Source organism: Euprymna scolopes, chromosome 2 (assembly GCF_053919585.1).
Source record: "Euprymna scolopes isolate OS-2025 chromosome 2, ASM5391958v1, whole genome shotgun sequence".
Taxonomy (NCBI): Eukaryota; Metazoa; Mollusca; class Cephalopoda; order Sepiida; family Sepiolidae; genus Euprymna; species Euprymna scolopes.
In genome coordinates, this window is record NC_136483.1 from 15,257,850 (window position 1) to 15,276,877 (window position 19,028).

At 31.2% G+C, this 19,028-nt stretch overlaps 1 protein-coding gene across 6 annotated transcripts in view; it reads left to right on the forward strand.

The window, feature by feature from the left end:
* LOC145288909 (putative nuclear hormone receptor HR3) overlaps nt 1-19,028 on the forward strand; it is a 938,903-nt gene that overhangs the window by 795,446 nt on the left and 124,429 nt on the right. For all 6 annotated transcript variants that reach the window (XM_080136367.1, XM_080136371.1, XM_080136368.1 and 3 more), the window contains 2 exons: nt 4,586-4,727; nt 18,517-18,664. In XM_080136367.1, the coding sequence (XP_079992493.1) occupies nt 4,586-4,727; nt 18,517-18,664 (290 nt within the window). The remainder of the gene's footprint in view (nt 1-4,585; nt 4,728-18,516; nt 18,665-19,028) is intronic.

Sequence of the window (19,028 nt, forward strand, 5' to 3'; positions counted from 1 at the left end):
TAAATTGGTTTTAGTTATCAAACTATTGTTTATATAAAAATTTAGTTAGTATTGCACTATAGCTTATTTTTGACTAACTGTACTTAATTAATATTTTCCTTTTTTAATATTTTGTTTTTTAATATTGTAAGATGCAGGGTGTATTGATACACATTTAAATGGAGTTATTTCAAGTAGTAGCACGGTAGATTAGAAATAGTCGGTATTTGCAATCTACAACAAATCTAAATATGATTTTTTTTTATGGTGTGAGTAATTTCTATATCAATGCTTTTGAAACTGTCGTTCAAAACAAAGATGCATTTACATCAGACTTGTGTTATTTTATTAGTAGTATAATTCATCTTACATTCATCTTCCATATGTTTCGTTGAATAGTGGAAATTCACCAAACTCATCAGAGACAGATTTATGTTCCTTGGGGAAAAAAGACATATTTTTCTCCTTGAATTAAAAAGGTTAAAAACTGGTAGAAGTTAATAGAAATACTTAAGTCATAACAGTAAAGATCTTACTTGTTATATAATTTGTTATAACCTCTATGGGATAAAACCCCATTGGAATCCAGTGCCAACAAGGAGACTTTTGTTTATATATCGCCATATTTGAATTCAGTACAATATTTTAAGGATTTCTATTTCCTTCCACCAAATTTTATCCTTTTTTTATCCAAGGGGAAAAAAAATATTCAATTGTCTTTTTTCCGAGGAACATAAATTTGTCTCTGAGTTGCTTTGTGAATTTCCATAATATAATAACATGAGTGTAATATAAATGTGTCTTTGTTTTGGTATGTTTACTTCTAATATATATGTTCTGAAAGTGTTAATACATTTTTATTGAGCTTAATTGTGGCAATTTGGAAAAAAAGATTATTGAAAATATACATTAAAAGTATATATTTCTTTATAATTAAACGTGTATGTATATATATATATATATATATATATATATATATAAGTTTTGGTGTATGTTTGAATAGATTTTTCTTTTTATGATCTCTGAAAAATATGGAATATTATTGTAAAGTTTGGACATTCTGAAAGCTATTAAGTAGAAACCTACAGACATCCATCAGAATGAAGTTTTTTTTTTGTTTTTTTTTTTGTCAGTTCTTTTATCTAACTTCAAATGCTTATAAATCATCTGAAACTCAGCAATATTAATTGAAATAAAATAGAAACATTTTTGTTGTACGTTTTGTACAAATAAGTTGCATAAAATTTTGATGTTTAGGCACATCCTGAAAAGGTATTTTTGATTACATTTTGGAAGATTTTTTTTTGCCAGAAATGATTGAGATGTTTAAAAATGTCATAGTTTATAGATTAGTTTGTCAACTACTGTAACTGGTGCAAAATTTTTTAGTCATTTATTATAAATTAATATGGAAAAAGGTTGATCAATACTAGATACATTAAAACTTCTAACACATATCTGATTCTCTACATTCAGGTTTGTCAGTGTGATAAATCTGTAGTTGATATATTATTAAACGATCATTATAATTGTTTTTTGATATTTCTGTTGTGTTGGGAAAAGTTTCGATGCTTCACCTTCATTCAAGCACTGAGCTGATCACGTAATTATTCCAAAGGATTCACACAGGCACAGCAAATAGATCATGTTTGTTTTTGATATCTCAAACCTATTATTTCTTTTTCTTTTAAGTTTGATACCATCCATTTGCTTGAGATGGTTGTAAACACCAGTGTTAAAATGTACATTCATGTTTTCGATGTTATGCACATCATCTGTTTATCAGCAATTTCAAACTGCTAAGAAAATCATTTGTTTTCTTCCATAGTTTTGTAAATAACTGTATTTTACAACATAAACAGAAATGTAGAAGGAATTCTGATTTTTCCCCCTACTTTTGTTCACTCTCAAACAAGGCATATTGCCACTGATTGTAAGGGGTTACTATGATAGTGGCCAGGTTTATAGGAAGACAACCAGCATTTATTTCAAAATTGAATGACAATGACGGATGTACTTAATGATGCCAATTTTTGTTTAAAATGTAAGTAGAAATGAATGCAATCAGTTTTGTTCATTGTTTCATGTAATTTTAATTCTAATTTGTCCGATCTAATTAGTCTCTAAAAACAGTCATGTTACACTTTTTATTTTTTTTTAATTTTTTATTTTTATTTTTAAGGCAGTATTTTCTGTGTTGATCATTTCTGTAAATAGCAACCACCAACATATTTCAAATACATTGAGTTTTTAGGTAACTGTTGGAATGGGACAGATTCTATAAAGATACAATCTCAAGCCAACAGAATACCTATAGGAAATCTAAATTCTTTTTGTAATATTAAATTTTAAATATTTTTAGTGTATGTTTCTGGTTAAAGTTCATGTTTATTTGTAGTTTTTCCTGAAAGGGAGATTTTTATCTTTTTTCTTATACATTGGGTGTTGAACGAACATGAAAACTGTTTTAAAGCGCCATTACAAGAATTGAGGGTTAATTGATAAGTTTGTTTCCTTAAAGAAACTTTTTAAACATTGCTAGAAGTCGGACCCCCAAAATGTTTTTAAGCAATCAAAATCTTACTATTGTAAAGAAAGGTCAGAATAGAACTTGTATGACTGAAGTTATGGAATTAGCAAGTTTAATTTTGTAGTTAAACTTGCATAGTTTTAATATTTTTGTCATTTCCTCAACTGCTTGACAAAAGGCAGCATTATTTGTGCAATTTCACTATGGTTTAAGTCTTAAAATCAAATAATTTTTTTTTTGTGGTTTTATCCACCTTAATGGCCTCTTTATTAGAAAAATATCTTTTTAACAATCTGCACAAATAAAGAATATATATATATATATATATATGTTAGCATGGGTACCCGGCGTTGCCTGGGTTGACATGAAGTTCTGTTTGGAACACACCTGCTATACTAATCATTTTCATCATGGGCAACGTGGATACCCCTATAACAATTCCAAAAATAAAAGAACGGATAAAAACATATAAATGTAATAACCCCAAAAAAGAAGTATGTGATAATCCTCTCCGCCAGATATTTCGGCAGAAGGGATACAAAAAGAAGAAACTATTCTCCGGATATTGAGCACTGGGAAGACGCCCCCCCCCCCAAAAAAAAACAATAAATAATTAAAAATAAATCATTACAACTTTTGTTTCAATAAAAAAAAAAGCAACGAATGCCCATGCGATCGCCAAAAAAAAAAAAAAAAAAAAAAAAAAAATTAGCCAAGTAGGCAGAACTCCTTAAAAAAAAAAAAATCATCTACCAAAACTTAATTCCAAAAACAATTAAATGAAATTTTTCGTCATTGTAATGCCCCACCTCCACCCTAATGCAATTTGTCATATTTTAGGGTTCGTTTTGTTTATGAAATTGTTAGATGAAAGTACAGAGTGGTCTCATAAAAAATAATTGAATTTATCTTTATTTTATGTTTTAAATGAAATTACCGACTCCACCACCAAAAAACAAATTGTATTTGTCATGTTTTGTCTCCCCTCCCCCTCGATCTCCAAACTTTAAAAAACATGCTAGAGGTGACATATCTCGTTGAATGCTCGGTGGCCAAAAAGTGGGTGCTCATTTTAGGTTAAATTAATATGGAAAAGTGGTCCCCCACTAAAATGTTAATTTTCTTTCTTTTCAAAATTTCTTTCACAAGGCTATTTCAACGTATTAGACCAAAAAATGTAGATCTTTATTTTTTTTAGGTCGGTCACATCGTAAAAAATTTACCGATTTCTGTATAGCCATTTATAGAGTAATAAGATCAAACACATGAAATTTTTTCTTGAGTTTTCGTGTTTTTTTTTGTTTTTGTTTTTTTATTTTTGTTATTTTTTTTAATATTTAAAAAAAGCAATAAAAGCCAAACATTTTTCTATCTACTCTGAATTATTTTTCAAGCTAAAAATTTATTGAGATTACCAAATTATTTTATTTGGTGATAGTTTTTTTTTATTTATTTTTTTTTTTTTTGATTATGTTCCGAAGGGGCAAATAACTCTAAAACAAAGATTTAAAAAAAATCGATATTGTTCCATAAGTCCAAATAAATTTAATTAAATATGTTATCAATATAATTATTGTTTAAAATTTATTAAATAACGATTTTAAATAGAGCACTTATAGCAATTCTCTCACTAGAAACATTAACTTATATACCGCTATTTAATAAAATCGATTTTTCTTAATGTAATATGCAAATGAGATGATCTGTTTATTGTATCTAGTTTGCAAGAATCATACTATATATAGAAATAAATGAAAGAGTAAAGTAAGGAACCTTTTGTATATATTAATCAAATTGTGAACAGAACGACAGAAATACGAATTTATATATATATATATATATATATGAGAGAGAGAGAGATATTAAATATAGTAGGTATTATCACAGTTAGCAAGCAGACATCTTTCATATTGTGTGTATGAGAATGTTAAAATTCTTTAACTGAAAAGCAGGGTAGTCAAAAACAGAAAAATGCTTAGTAAATGAAACTAAAAGTAAACTTTTAGTCAACATAATATTGAAAATAATTTAAACTTATTTGTTTCATTCTAACTTTATTGTAATTAAATTCTACAGGGCTTTTTCCGTCGAAGTCAGTCAGGTCCTGTGAATTATCAATGTCCCAGAAACAAAGCTTGTGTTATTGACAGAGTAAATCGAAACAGATGTCAGTATTGCCGCTTGCAGAAGTGCCTACTCCTGGGAATGTCTAGAGATGGTAAGTCTCAATACCTTATTTCTCTTGTATTGATTGCTATTTGTTCTAAAGATTTCTGTTTAAAGGACCAAATATTCCCGCTGTTGATTTTACATGTGTGTACATCTGAACAGACTTTTTTTTGTCTTGATTCGTAAAACATTGATTATCAGACTTTATTTCAAGTTTTGTTTTTTCCCCAAACCAATTTAAGACCGCATTGTCCCAGGAATTATTTCACATCAAAAGATATTGCACTGATAAATATCTATAGGATAATTTGAAGTGGATATTTGGAATATTCCAATTCAGTCTTTTATGCTAAATTAAAACATTTTAATTATATTCTAGTCTAGTAATGTTGTTTTTTTGGAAGTTTTTTGATTGTGCAACAATTTATTGAAAAAGAACAAAAGGAAAAATTTTTTTCACAAGTAGCAATTTTAATTTTGTTATGACTTATGTAAAATGTAATGTAATATTAATGCTTTATGTAGTATTTAATACTGAGTAAATTATGTTTTTCATTAAGTCACTGAAATTTCTATGGAAGGTGTTAATTTCCTAATTCTGTGAATTGTTTTTGCACATTTTTATCTTCAAAAGTAAATGGGTAGTTTTAAATTAAATTTCTTTAATTATATGTGTGTGTTTCTTGAAAAGATTTGCAAAACTAGTTCACAGAATTAGAAAATTAGTCAAAACTTTGTATTTAGCATTTTTCATGTGTGTGCATGCAATCTTTGAATTATAATAAAAGTACTGTTTTTGTTTAACATTAAATTTAAATATATTCATTTACACAATAAAAATGCTCTTTTTTAAATATTAATTTAATATTCTTTGCAAAAGTTTAAAAAAATTTTTTATTTTATTTACCCCAAACAAGATATATTGCCATTGAGACGTAGGAGAGTAATGTGAATTAAGGGGCATTGTAAGTGGGGAGTTTTGCAACATGTTTGTTCATACACTTGGAGAAACAGGAAGTGGTGAGGGAATTCTAAATGCAAGCAGTTCACTAAAATAAGCCTTCTGACATCTGGGTAAACTCTATAGTGAAGGCATGGGATTTTGCTGTTTGCCTCTAATTTATTTGAATTGAGGGGGAACCTACAGCAAGTTCATTAGAGCACATTCTGTTGAAGTACTTGTAAAACAAACATAATGAAATATTCTGGCGATGGGACAGAGGCTGGTTGATTAGAGGCTCTTTTTTTTTCTTTCTTTTTTGGTGCTAAGAGGAAAAGACTAGTGATTAGCTCACCAGCCCTGATGTGGCAACAATACTCCATGCATGAGTGAATGGTGGTTTTGTAGAGGTATAGAATACTGAAAGGGGTGAGAAGTTTTTAGATTGTTAAACGGAACTCACATTTTTCACAACAAACTTGACAGTATCCTTCTATATTTATTCCAATTAATGTTACCTGTTGATATTAGACTGAAGTGTTTGAATATTGAACTCTTGGACATGGCAGTTGGTGGTTGATAAAGTTTTTTTTATAATTGTTTAAGTAAAGGAGTTCTGTGTTAGCATTAAATGTAACCATCTAATTTTGACCCCCATCATTATATTAAAGACTTGTTCAGTAATACTGTGTGAATTTTCATAAGAAAACCTCCATGCATGCCAAACTGTCAAAGCACTAATGTCCTTATCCTATGTATGGTTTGTGTTCAGAGATATTACTGTTAGCATATTTGCAGTAGAACATGATTACCTAAATCGGTATTGGCAGATTATCACTAGATTAATTAAAGATTTTAGCAAACAATGAGAGGAGAAATATGGACATTCATATTTTTATCGACATTGTTTTCATTTGGGAGCAGTCTTTATAACAATAGAGAAATATTATTAAAGGATGAAAGTGTACATGTAAATGAAGAAATTAACGCAACAATATTTAAATAGGATATTTAATTTTGATAGCCAAAAGTTGATATTTAATACAATTAGAAAAAACACATAAATCGGAAAGAATTTTTGTTTTCCAGAATTTATGACATAGTTTTTATCTTGTAATATATTTCATGTTTTTCTGTTGGTGAGAAATGTACTAAACCCCCCCCCCCCCATGTGTACAACCAGATGTTTACAATTATTTAATATAAGCAAAATATTTTACATTGTTAATGTTAATAGTTTGTCTAAACATGTTTCATTTAAAGTTAAGCTACACTGATTTATTATAATCTCTGCTGTTTACAGTTGTATGTTTTACTGTTTGCTTGTAGTCTTGCGGAGTAACGAAAAAATACTACCTTAAATCACGATGTCCTTATAACATAATATAATTTCTAGGAGTTTTTTGTTTGTTTTTTGTTTTTTGGGTTTTTTGGTTTTTTTTTTTTTTTTTTTTGTATTATCAGTTTACATAGTTCATTTACACTTAGATACATAAAATGTTTTTATACATAAATAAAATTTCTATCACTCCTGCTGTGTCCATAAAACTGTATGACCTAATAATGAAAACATTCTCTTTCTTTAGATCTTTAAACTTACTGGAAAAGAGTGTGTAAAAGAGAGGGGTGCATATGATGAAAGGATATTATCTAAAAAATAAATGGCTAAATATTTTTTTCCTTTTTATCTTGCTAACTGCATTGGCTAACAGGAGTTGTTATCATTAAATAGCAGCAGTCATTTCGTCTGGGCTGGTGAGTTGAAACTGATTGCCACAAGGTTTTCTAAATGGGATTTTCTTGCTCATCTCAAGTGATGCTGCTTTTGGTAGCATATTTATCTGAAGACTTGGCTCAACTCTTTCTGCATTGGTTTCACATCATTTTTGTCAGCTATCATCTATTTGAAGTTGTGCAGCCCTCGTTGCTAGCATTATCATAAAATTCTCCAGAAATAGGCTTTCATTGCTTGACAAAAGGTGCACATGCATGGGAAATCAATAGATTCCCCCCCCTCTCTCTCCAAATCAGAAAAGTTATCTGTGATCCTCAGAAGACTGAACTGTCACAAACTAGCCAATCAACTATGCTGTAAGGTTTGATCATTTTAATGGAATTATGACTGGCAGCAGAGGGAGAGTTTAGTTTTTCTGCATTCCTGGCCCATGAATGTAGTTATTCAGTTGCCTTTACTCCTCCTATCCCCACACACCAACTTACTCCTCCTCCTGATAATGATTATGATTAAATTGAATGAATTAATCTCTCCTTATCTATTGTGATTATCAACTATAGCATCTCAGGAGTGAATAATTATGATTGTATTTTGATGTTTATGTCTACAGTAGCATTTCATTTTTTTCTCAATTTTTAGTAAAAATGTGTATTGGGGTTGAATTTTTATATTAATACTAGCTGGACCTAGTCATCGGGTAACTTGTTTTAGCAAGTTTTTTTATTTTTATTATCATGCTGAATATTAAATTTACTTATTACTCTATCATTTAGTCATTAAATTATTACTTGAAACAAATTGTTATTTCTTATAAAACTATAACTAATTTTAAGCTATTTAAATGGTTAAAAAGGATTTTTCTCCAACTATTAACAAAATGGTTTGCTTCTTCAAGGATAAGGCCCTGTCGATGGGGCATTAGAATACGCCGACTGCCCCCCTGCAGAGGGTAAAAGTCCCTCAATGGGGGTCCTGGATATGACCTTAAACTATATCCAGTGGTGAGGCCCCCGCTTGTGGGCTTTGGGGAGTGTGGAGCCACCCTTTAATTACCATTGCTCCCAGGTCCACTCTGAGTGGTAGTACCTGTTAGGGTCCCAACTATGGGTTAAATAGAAACTGACGTGAAAACAACAAATATATTCTATTAAAAAAAAAATTTTCTTCAAAATCTTTGGATTTGGCATTAAATAACCCGAAAAGGGTTGATATGCCGTAAAACAAAAACAACCAACCAACCTTCAAGGATAAACTGAGATGCATTATAGTGGATTTAATTTTATAATCTTTTTTTAAAGATTATTTTAGTACTTTCCGCAATCACATTTTTTTATTTCTAAGCAATTAATAAAAATGTATGTTTCCTAGGCAAAATATATACATACAGTAACACAATTTTATTACAATTTATGAAGTGAAAAAGCAAGCAAAATCCTGTTTAAAGTAACTAAAAACGTAGCTGTATACTTTTTACTCTGTACTTTTTTTATTAGATTTGTGTATATATATATATATATATATATATATATATATATATATATATATATATATATATATATATATATATAGTAGTGGCTATTTAAAAAAAACAAATCTTGATAATTTTTCTCTTTTTCTGCCAACATTGTATTTTGCAAATTTGAGTAAATCTCAAGTATTTAATAAAAAAGTATAAATTCTCTTGCAGAATTCTATTTTGACATTGGCATTTTGCCAGGAGTGACGTTTAATAGGAAAATCCTTTTGACTACCATCTATAGGGGTGAATTTTTTTTTAAAGCTATGGGTTTCATTAAAAGAAACATTTCAAATAAGGTAACTCTGAAACGATTCAGAATATTCATTTGGTTTATAGGGAATAATTCTCAAATGGATATGCAGAAGATTTACATAATTTTAAAAAAGTTAAATTTAACCCTAAAGATGAACAGTGATCAGAACATTCAATTGAGTTTAATAAAGAATATTATGTGCAAAATTCTGCAGTATTAATTGAAGTTTTCCTCAAACCATACTATTATTCATTGTCATCTTCAACAATTTGAAAGTTTTCTCCATCATTTTTTTAACTTTATGCAATTATTCTAAAAAATGTTTAAAAAAAAAAAAACGAAATTAATCTGAAAAGTCTTTGACACTTGCTGAGGTGGGAGGTTTAGTGTGTAAACATGTGCCAACTTTATCAGTATAATTGTAATGAATTGCATTTCAAATCAAAGCAAATGTTTTGAAATTTATCCAAACATCAGATGGTCATCTTTATTTGACAGAAGTAAAAATATTTAGCTTTTTGTGGGTTGTATTTATTAGAAGTACTTATTAGGTTTTCCATTGTTTAATACTTAATATATGCAATTAAGATTTAAGGAAAATAAATTATATCTATTCTAGTTAATATTTAATTGCTTCCAATATTCATATCTTTTTTTTCCATCGCAAGTGGGCATAAAAACTTAATGTTATTAAATTTAATTATGGTGGCAATGTTTTTAAACATATAGGATAATCTGTCCTTATAATCAAGAATCATAAACTTTCTTTGTGGTCAGACATTGTTTTAACAAGAGATTTCTGTTAACGGAATGCAAGTAAAATATTTTTCACATCTGGATACTGATGTAATGTTCTTACAAATGCAGCATTAAAGTAGTGGGCTTCTGAGTTTATGCTAGCAAAATTCTCTTTTTTAATATACAGCAATTTTGGGGAAAAAAATCCCAGGTATGTTTGTTTTAACATTCTACATTACATATGCAATATTATTGCCTTGGCTTGATTTATATAAGTGAAACGTTAAGAGTTTGATGTCCCTATTTACTTGCCTCTCTATGGAGGCAATTAGACATGATTTCAGATTTTAATGAGAGGAAAATGTAACTCCCCAAAAAAGGGCACTTTGGATGGACGGGAACACAACTTTAACTATCATGGTCATAATGAAATTATTTGAGAGTATCTTGGAGACTCACATCTGTGGAATAGTGAGTATAGAATTCTTATTCCCATTTTGATCAAAATGCATTACATTATTTCAATTCTATAAAATGTCTTTAAGATGATATAATCTTAAAGGATCTTAAGAAGTTAAAATTCAGGGAATCTTTTTTCAATTTTCACCCCAAATAAGGCACTGTGCCACTTTGTAGTAAGGGGCTACTATTGGGGACATAAGTTGTAGGGATATTATGAAGGGAGATGAGTAGCAAGATGTCTGTTCACATTACACTTGAACTTCTGCATGTCAGTACAGTTGGGAAAGCAGAATCCCAAAAGAGTTCCAAAGTCTAGCAGTTCTGGGGAAGAAACTATTGGAGTAGAAGGCTTTTTACACCTCGGGGTCTCTGTGAAGGGGTGGGATTTAGCTGCTTATCGGGTTTGTTAGGGGTATTTACATCGAGGTGGGGTACAAGTGCTTGTAGTTCATCAGAGGAATCACCATTAAAATACTTGTAGAACAGGCAGAAGGATGCTACATTTCATCGATGGGACAGAAGCTGAAGCCTAGATGACAGTTGGTGACTCTCGTTTGAATCCTGTCCAGGAGTGAGAAACAAGTAGCAGATGCACCAGCCCAAATGTGACAACAGTACTCCATACATGGGTGAATGGTGGCCTTAAAGATGTACAGGATACTTTCAGGCATAAGTAGCTTTCTAGCACCATAGAGAGAGCCCACCTTCTTTGCAGCAGCAACCTTGGCAATGCTCCCAATGTATCTTTTTTTTTTTTTTTTTTTTTTACACGGTGGTCACCACTTATCAAGGCCCGGAAGCCACTCAGGGATAAGGGTTATTGCAAGTACAGTGCGTTAGTGTGGAGATTTAATAAAGTGTCTACTTAAAGGGCCGGTTCATCAGGAATTTGTTTACATTGGACTTGAAGACATCCAGGTTGTAGTCAGGTGGGAAGCAGGCAGACGGAATAGTTCCACAAGCGTGCAGTTCTAAGAAAGAAGCTTTGTTCATAGAATCTACGTTTTGATTTAGGCACAGATAAAGAGTGGGGAAAAGTTTTGTCAGTGGATTCAGCTAGACGGGTGTTTTTTGTAAAGGATTGGCGAGGGGGGACCAGAGATTGGAGTTCAGACGAGCACCTGAAATGGAAATAACGATAAAACAAAGATAGGCTCGCAACGTCTCTTCTGTGGGAGAGAGGTTGCAGGGAGAGAAAAAGGCATCCCCCCACTAAGCCACAAAGTCTATTTTGTACTCTGTCAAGGCAGGATAGGCTGTTTTTAGCAGCTCCTGCCCAGATATGGCAGCAGTATTCCATCCTTGGACGTACTTGGCTTTTATATAGATAGAAAATTGCATCAGTAGTGAGATATCTTCTGGAGCGGAAGAAGGATCCCACCATCTTTCCAATGACCTTGTCAACAGACTTGATGTACATGTTCCATTTCAGATCAGGAGTAAAGGTCAGTCCCAGAAGCTTGTCAAAACATGGGGCTTCTCCTAGACGAGAGCCATCCATTTCAATTGATGCCAGATGGGGATCAGAGCGTTGATGATGTAAAGATAGGAGTTTGGTTTTAGATGCATTAAAGGTAACCAGCCACGTCTTCCCCCACTGAACCACGCGCTCGAGATCAGAGGAGAGAGAATCAGAGAGAACTTAGTCATTTACAGCCTTTGATGTGTTGCCGTAGATGGTCGTGTCATCAGCATAGATGTCAACGAATGATTTAAGTATGTGTTTAGTATCTATTCCAGTTCATGTTCCCTATGAACATTAGGCCGAGAAGTTTAAAGAAAGTACTTTTGGGTAATGTGTTTTTGGCCATTGCTATTGGTCGTAGAGAAGGTTTCTTGTAATTATTAAAGGAAACAAGCTTAGTCTTGGCAGCATTGAATGTGACCATCCATTTTTGTTCCCATTCCACAACAGATTTGAGGTCTTCATCTAGTGTTTCTGCCAATTCCTTAGATATGTGTTTGTTTTCCCCTCATGCCTGTTATAGAGCATGATGTCATCAGCAAATATACCTATCTCAGAAACAATTTTATCAAGGTCATTTATGAATATCAGGAATAATAAAGGTTCAAGAATTGACTCCTGAGGTACTCTTACATTTATATCATTGTTTAGATGTACGACTGTCGAGGACAACCTGGATTTTTCTCTTACTTAAGAAGGATTTAATTACATTATGTATTCTTCCAGTGATATCATATGATCTGATTTTCCTTAGAAGACCATAGTGCCAAACCCTGTCAAAAGCCTTAGATATATTAAGAGCTACCACTCTACCCTCCCCTACTTTGTCCAGTGAACGGCGTATACGTTCAGAGATTAGTTAGGATATCTACTGTGGAACAGGCTTGCCTAAATCATTATTGATTGTTGGTCAGAAGCTTAGCAGCTGTAAGTTTGGGGAATATTTACTAATTGATGTTTTATACTTATTTAAATTTCACAAAAGTGGTAGTTATCTTAATTTTCATTAAGTGTTTAGATCCCATTTTTGTATTCTTTGCATAAAACTAAACTAAATATAGCCCATATTTTAACCCCTTATGTTTAGCACCTGTGTTTCTAAAATTCAACGTTTCGACATTTAGGAATGAATTCTGTACATATAAATGTATAAACATACCTAACTTTATATAAAGAGACCTGAAGAGTTTCTTGTTCAATTAACCTTTCTAAAGTTATTTGTTGAGCAGCTATCATGTTGACAAACTATTCCATACCAACAGTTGTATTGGACCTGGTCAGTACTTAAATAGATGACCCATTTGCATAAAATCCGATCCTGGATGGCTACAGATCTACAAATACAAAAACAGTTCTGACGTTCATTGTGATCTGCATTAACTGGACACTGACTGACTATGATAGATTTCAGATTTCTTGCACAAGGATGAGAAAGTTCACATCAAATTTTGATAAATAAAGATTTGATCTCATACAATATGAATATTTGATTTGATTTACACAAAAATATGTCCATTTAGAATTTTCTATGAGGTGAAGTAAGATTTTTTTTTTTTGTACATGTTCTTAATTTATTGATAAAAAAATGCGTAACTTTACACATTAGATTTTTGAGTCTCATTGCTATTTTAGAGGTTACTTTAGTAGAAAACCGCATTATGATTGCCTAGTGTAGATGACATTTCACTGTTTGTGAATTGCTCTTTCACAAGAGCTTGGAAATCATGAGATAAATGCTGATGAATGTTGTGTGTGTGTGTGTGTGTGTGTGTGTGTGTGTGTGTGTGTGTGTGTGTGTGTGTGTGATACTAGCATGGCTACTTAAACAGCTGTTTCTTTCTTTAAGGGATGTTCAGCTCTCCTAAAAAAAAAAAAAATCTTTAGATAGGAAAAAAATAAAATTTACTCCAAACAAGGACAAAACATGCTACACATGGGTGCTCATTTTACATTAAATTAATATGGAAAAGTGATTCCCACTTTTTAAAAGTATAATTTCTACATATCTTGGAAACTACTCATTCTCTGGAATTTTAAACATCTTTTTCAGCATTCTCGAAAACTAAAAGTAGTGGTAATTTTAAAGGCTTTTTTTTTTTTTTTGTATGGAAAGATACCGCACCTTTTAGCGAAATATTTTATGACTGTAAAAAAGTGCCCAAAATAGACTCTTGATGTGCGAGCGTTAGAGCAAATGTCACATAGCCGACTACACAATTCAGATCATTACCTTTCCAACGGGCCTTCATTTGATAATTTCTGATCAATAGTCGCTGAGATTTGAAACTTATAAAATTGCCAACAAAGGTGATTGATATATACTCGTGGGCAAACTGAATATTGAAATGCTCATAGCTTTGGTTCTATGGGACAAACCACATGAAAATTTGCAGGCGTTTTGAAGATTATAAAACTATTTTATTGTTAAAATTTTATGACAATTAGTAAAAAAGAACCTATATTTTCAAACCAATAAAATATACCTAAATGTGCCTACATTTGTATATATAGTGTCCTGGCAGGCTAGCTTCAGTTTTGATGCTTTGGATGGGTTTTTCTTTGCTTGGTTGTCTCCCCTGTGACTTTGCCAGGCCACTAATATGTGTGTGTGTGTTACTTATTGCCCCCCCCCCTCAAAACACCACTCCATGGGTGCTTGGGGTACACACTTTGGAAGACATTGATGGAAAACTTTTACTATCTTGATATAGGTTTTTTGTTTTAAATATTATATTTATCTTTATCAATTTTATTTATATATATATACATGAACAATAAAAAGCTTTGGATAATCATAGATTTCAAGGAGGTTCTGCTAAAATAGTCATATTTAAAAAATCAAAGCACTTTAGTCCTAAATACCAGTTTTGTCCAGAAATTAATATACTTTCAAATGAATTAATAAATAATAATGTACACAATATATTTTTAAGCAAATAAACTGATAAAAATGTGAACATCATAAAATGGCGTTTGTGGTAAGGTTTTGTTTTTAGGGTATCTGAAATACTTTTGACCGCGCATTGTGTTATAAAAGACTTCAACATGACATGTATTGAAAATTTGGGGAAAAAAAAAATTCTTTAAATACCCACTAGTAAATAAAACAATCTTTTTACTGTTTTTATCTGTTAAAAGTATAATTGTATGTTTTCTCTTGTGATAGCTAGCAATTTAAAATGATGATACTTCAAAAAGAGAAGTTGTTTCTATTGATTTTTTTTTTTTATGGAAAACTGTTTTGTAGTCTAAGTATTAGTAGCAGCAATAGTATGACTGTAAACAGACGTTTCTTATGTTTTTTATTTTTTATTCCAGAATGATTTTTTAAAAATAATTGAAAATATGAATATAAACAATGTTCTTACATGTTTAGTTATTTTGTTATCAGAATCTAATTAGCTTAAGTCAGAGTTATTCGGTTATCAGAATATATAATTATTAAAGCAATCCCAACTTGCAATTTCTATATTTCTATATTTATATGGTTGAAAAGATGAGAAAATATGCTTTCTAAATCTATAACTTGCATGCACTTTTATCCATTGCATTAGTTTTTAATGGTGAATTAAATAGCCTTGAACAACTGAAAATGTGAATAATTTTTTTGGTTCATGTGTACGACCCCCCCCTTTTTCCCCCCTCATCTTAATTTTTTTCAGCAGATTATTATCAAGTGGACACTACCAGATTATAAAAAATTAAAAAAAAAAAAAAAAAATTATCTATTTAAACATCTGCAGTTTCTAGTGAAATAAAAAAAATAAAAACCGTTTTAAACTGGAAAGTTTAAAAACAAAATGTATCACTTGGTAGAAAAAAGGGCATGAAATGTAACATACCTGAAATATGGAGGCAGGTCATAATGATCCTTATTCCTAAATCATCAAAAGACTACAAATCCCATGAACTACCGACTTACAGCACTCACTAGCTGTATTTCCAAAATAATGGAAAGAATGATTAACAACAGATTAGTATGGTACCTTGAGACAAATAATCTGATTACAGATTATCAGTTGAGATTTAGGAACAAAAGAAGTCCCATGGACCACCTGTTTTGACTAGAAATCTTCATCAGAGAAGCCTCTATTAAAAAAGAACATCTAGCAGCAGTCTTTTTTTATGTTGAAAAAGAATGACTCGGCATGGAGATAAAGCATAATAAAAGATTTACAAAAACTAGGATTAAAAGACAATGCCCATTTTCATCACAAATTTTATAAATGATAGACAATTTAATGTACGACTAAGCGATACCCTATCTATTTGTAAAAGAAACAAGAAACGGGGGGGGGGGGGTCCCACAAGGAAGCATTCTCTCTATCACACTCTTCAGCATCAAAATAAAGAACATTGTTAAAAATATAAATATAGGAACAGAATGTGTCCTCTGTGGATGATCTGTTATAGATAAAAATATATTCCAAGAATAGAACGCCATTTACAACTTTGTCTAAACAAAATAAATGAATGAACAACAAAAAATGGATTTAAATTTTTAAAAGAAAAAAAAACAAAAGCCATTTATTTTTGACAAATCCAGAAAATTCACCATGACCCAATATTGAAACTGAACCGTGAAATTAAACCTATAGTTGATGAATATAAGTACTTGGGCATCATCTTTGATAAAAAGCTAACATTCATTCCTCATATCAAATACCTCAAACAAAAATGTAACAAAGCCATCTAACTGTTAAAAGTAGTAGCAGACAAAGACTCAATTAAATTATTCAGAACACTTGTCAGATCCAAATTAGATTATGGATGCTATATTTATGGATCTGCAAGAAAGTCTTACATAAAAGAAATAGACATGATACATCACCAAGGACTAAGACTTGGTTTAGGAGCTTTCTCCACCTCCCCAGTGAAAAGCTTGTATGTAGAAATAGATGAACTTCCATTATTACTTAAAAGAGAAATACCAGGACTATAGTATTATACAAAATTGGCATCATGTCCAACTAATCCTGTTTATGAATGTTTCTTCCTCCCCCAGTACAAAACCTCTTTGATAGAAAAGAAAATGCTATAAAACCATTTAGCCTATGTATGGGAGAATCCATAAATAAAGCCCATATAAACACTGCAACAATACATGAATCTGCAAAATCTAAATATTTCCCCCTGGCTGACAAAATAACCAAAAATAATATCAGACCTAATTAAGTATCCCAAAACAAAAATAAATCCAATCCTATACCAAGAAAAATTCCAAATAATTCAAGATAAATATCCCAAACACTCAATAATTTACACAGACGGTTCAAAAGATGGAGATAACGTTGGATGTTCAGCCATACACAAAACAACCCTATACAAAAGATTATCAGAGAAAGCATCCATCTACAGTGGCGAAGTATTGGCCATTAATATGGCACTTGACCTTATAGACTCCTCTAAAGATGAAGATTTCATTGTCTGTTCAGATGCCAGATCAGTACTTGTAACACTGGAAATCAGGAAACCAACGAACCCCAAAATCAGCAAAACCCTAAATAGAATTGATGATATATCTAAAGATAAAAACATCCTTGTTTGTTGGATAGTCATATCAACATAAAGGATAACAATAGAGCTGACAAAGCAGCAAAAGTAGCATTAAAATTGATTCCAACCAAAGATAAGATCCCTCATACCGATTTCAAACCAACCATTAATAAATATATTAGAAACATATGGCAAGAGTCATGGAGCTCCTGTACTAAAAACAAACTATCAAACAAAAGAATGACCAGAAAGAAGGAAGTTATCGTAACAAGACTCTGAATAGGTTATACCTCTATAGCACACTCTTACCTGATCAAAAAAAGAAGCCCCATTCTGCATACCCTGCCAGGTACCATACACAGTCAGTCATATACTAACAAGATGTGAAGACTTGAAAACAAACCGACTAAATATATGACGAAAAAACTGTAAAGGGCATTTTCACTCGTGTAAACCCAACTACCATCCTTAAATATCCAAAGATAACAGGGTTACTCAAAAAAAATCATATCTTTGTATATTAATTTATGTGATTGAATAAAGTAATCATATATATATAGTTTAAAATATAATTATCCACTGACACCTATTTTGTTGTCTACGACTCATCAGAGTGGCTTAATCTAGCGAGATTTTAAATCTGGACCCCATGGTTAAAGGCCTAAACCTCTATCCCTGGGCTATCTCTCAGGGTGTATCACGTTTTATGTAGATGTTATTAATTTGTTTTTATTTGTGATACTTTTGAATGAATTCAATTATTTATACGAAAGTGCCTTTTTACCTAAATGCAAGTTGAGAATAATTTTTTACCAATTTGGTACCCCCAAATGAATATATATATATATATATATATATATATATATATATATATATATATATATATATATGCATATATACACACACACACACAAAATATTATTTTTTAAAAAATAAATGTGCAAAATTTCTGCCGATAAGTTGAGATAGTATACATGTTAACATTCATTTAACATCTTAATTACAGGAAGTGAATGTTCTTTTCAATCTAATTTGATTTTTTCATTACTCTTCTACAGTAAAATGTATTGTAAATTTTCATGTTCAGATAATAAAATACCTATTTTATGCATATATAGTATCTTATTTTTTCATTACTAAATATTTTCTTAGCATCTCTGTCTTTAAAGCCGTCTTTTCTTTATTTTTAATCTTGTTTTGTTATGTTGGCAATGTTTCATGTGTTTGCAGCAGTGAAATTTGGTCGAATGTCAAAGAAGCAGCGTGAGAAAGTTGAGGATGAAGTCAACCTGGTAAAACAGCGGGGATTAAATGGGTATGATCCCATGTCTCCCACTTACAATCAGCCAACCACCAACAACAGTAACCAGTATGTCACGTAAGCTGCTTCGCTTATCCCCTCATCCTCATCTACTATTTGCCTGTAGTCAATCTGCTCGGCCTTCGTGATACCAAACAAACCAAGACTTACTTTTTTCCCCCTTTCATCATATTCTTGCTTGAAAGCAAGCGATTGTAAAAGAATTTTTAAAAAATGTTTGGGGGTCGCAGCAGTGTGTGACTGCAGTCAATACCACTGTCTTTAGTTCTGCACTTTTATTTGCAATTTGGCTTTGCTTTATGAAAGTATTTTTTGTCTTTCATTTTATTTTTGTTTTTAACAAGATTTTTCTTTTGTTTCTTAAATTTGTCTATGTACCAAAAGACCCCCTTTTTAAAAACATTCATATTTAACACATTCC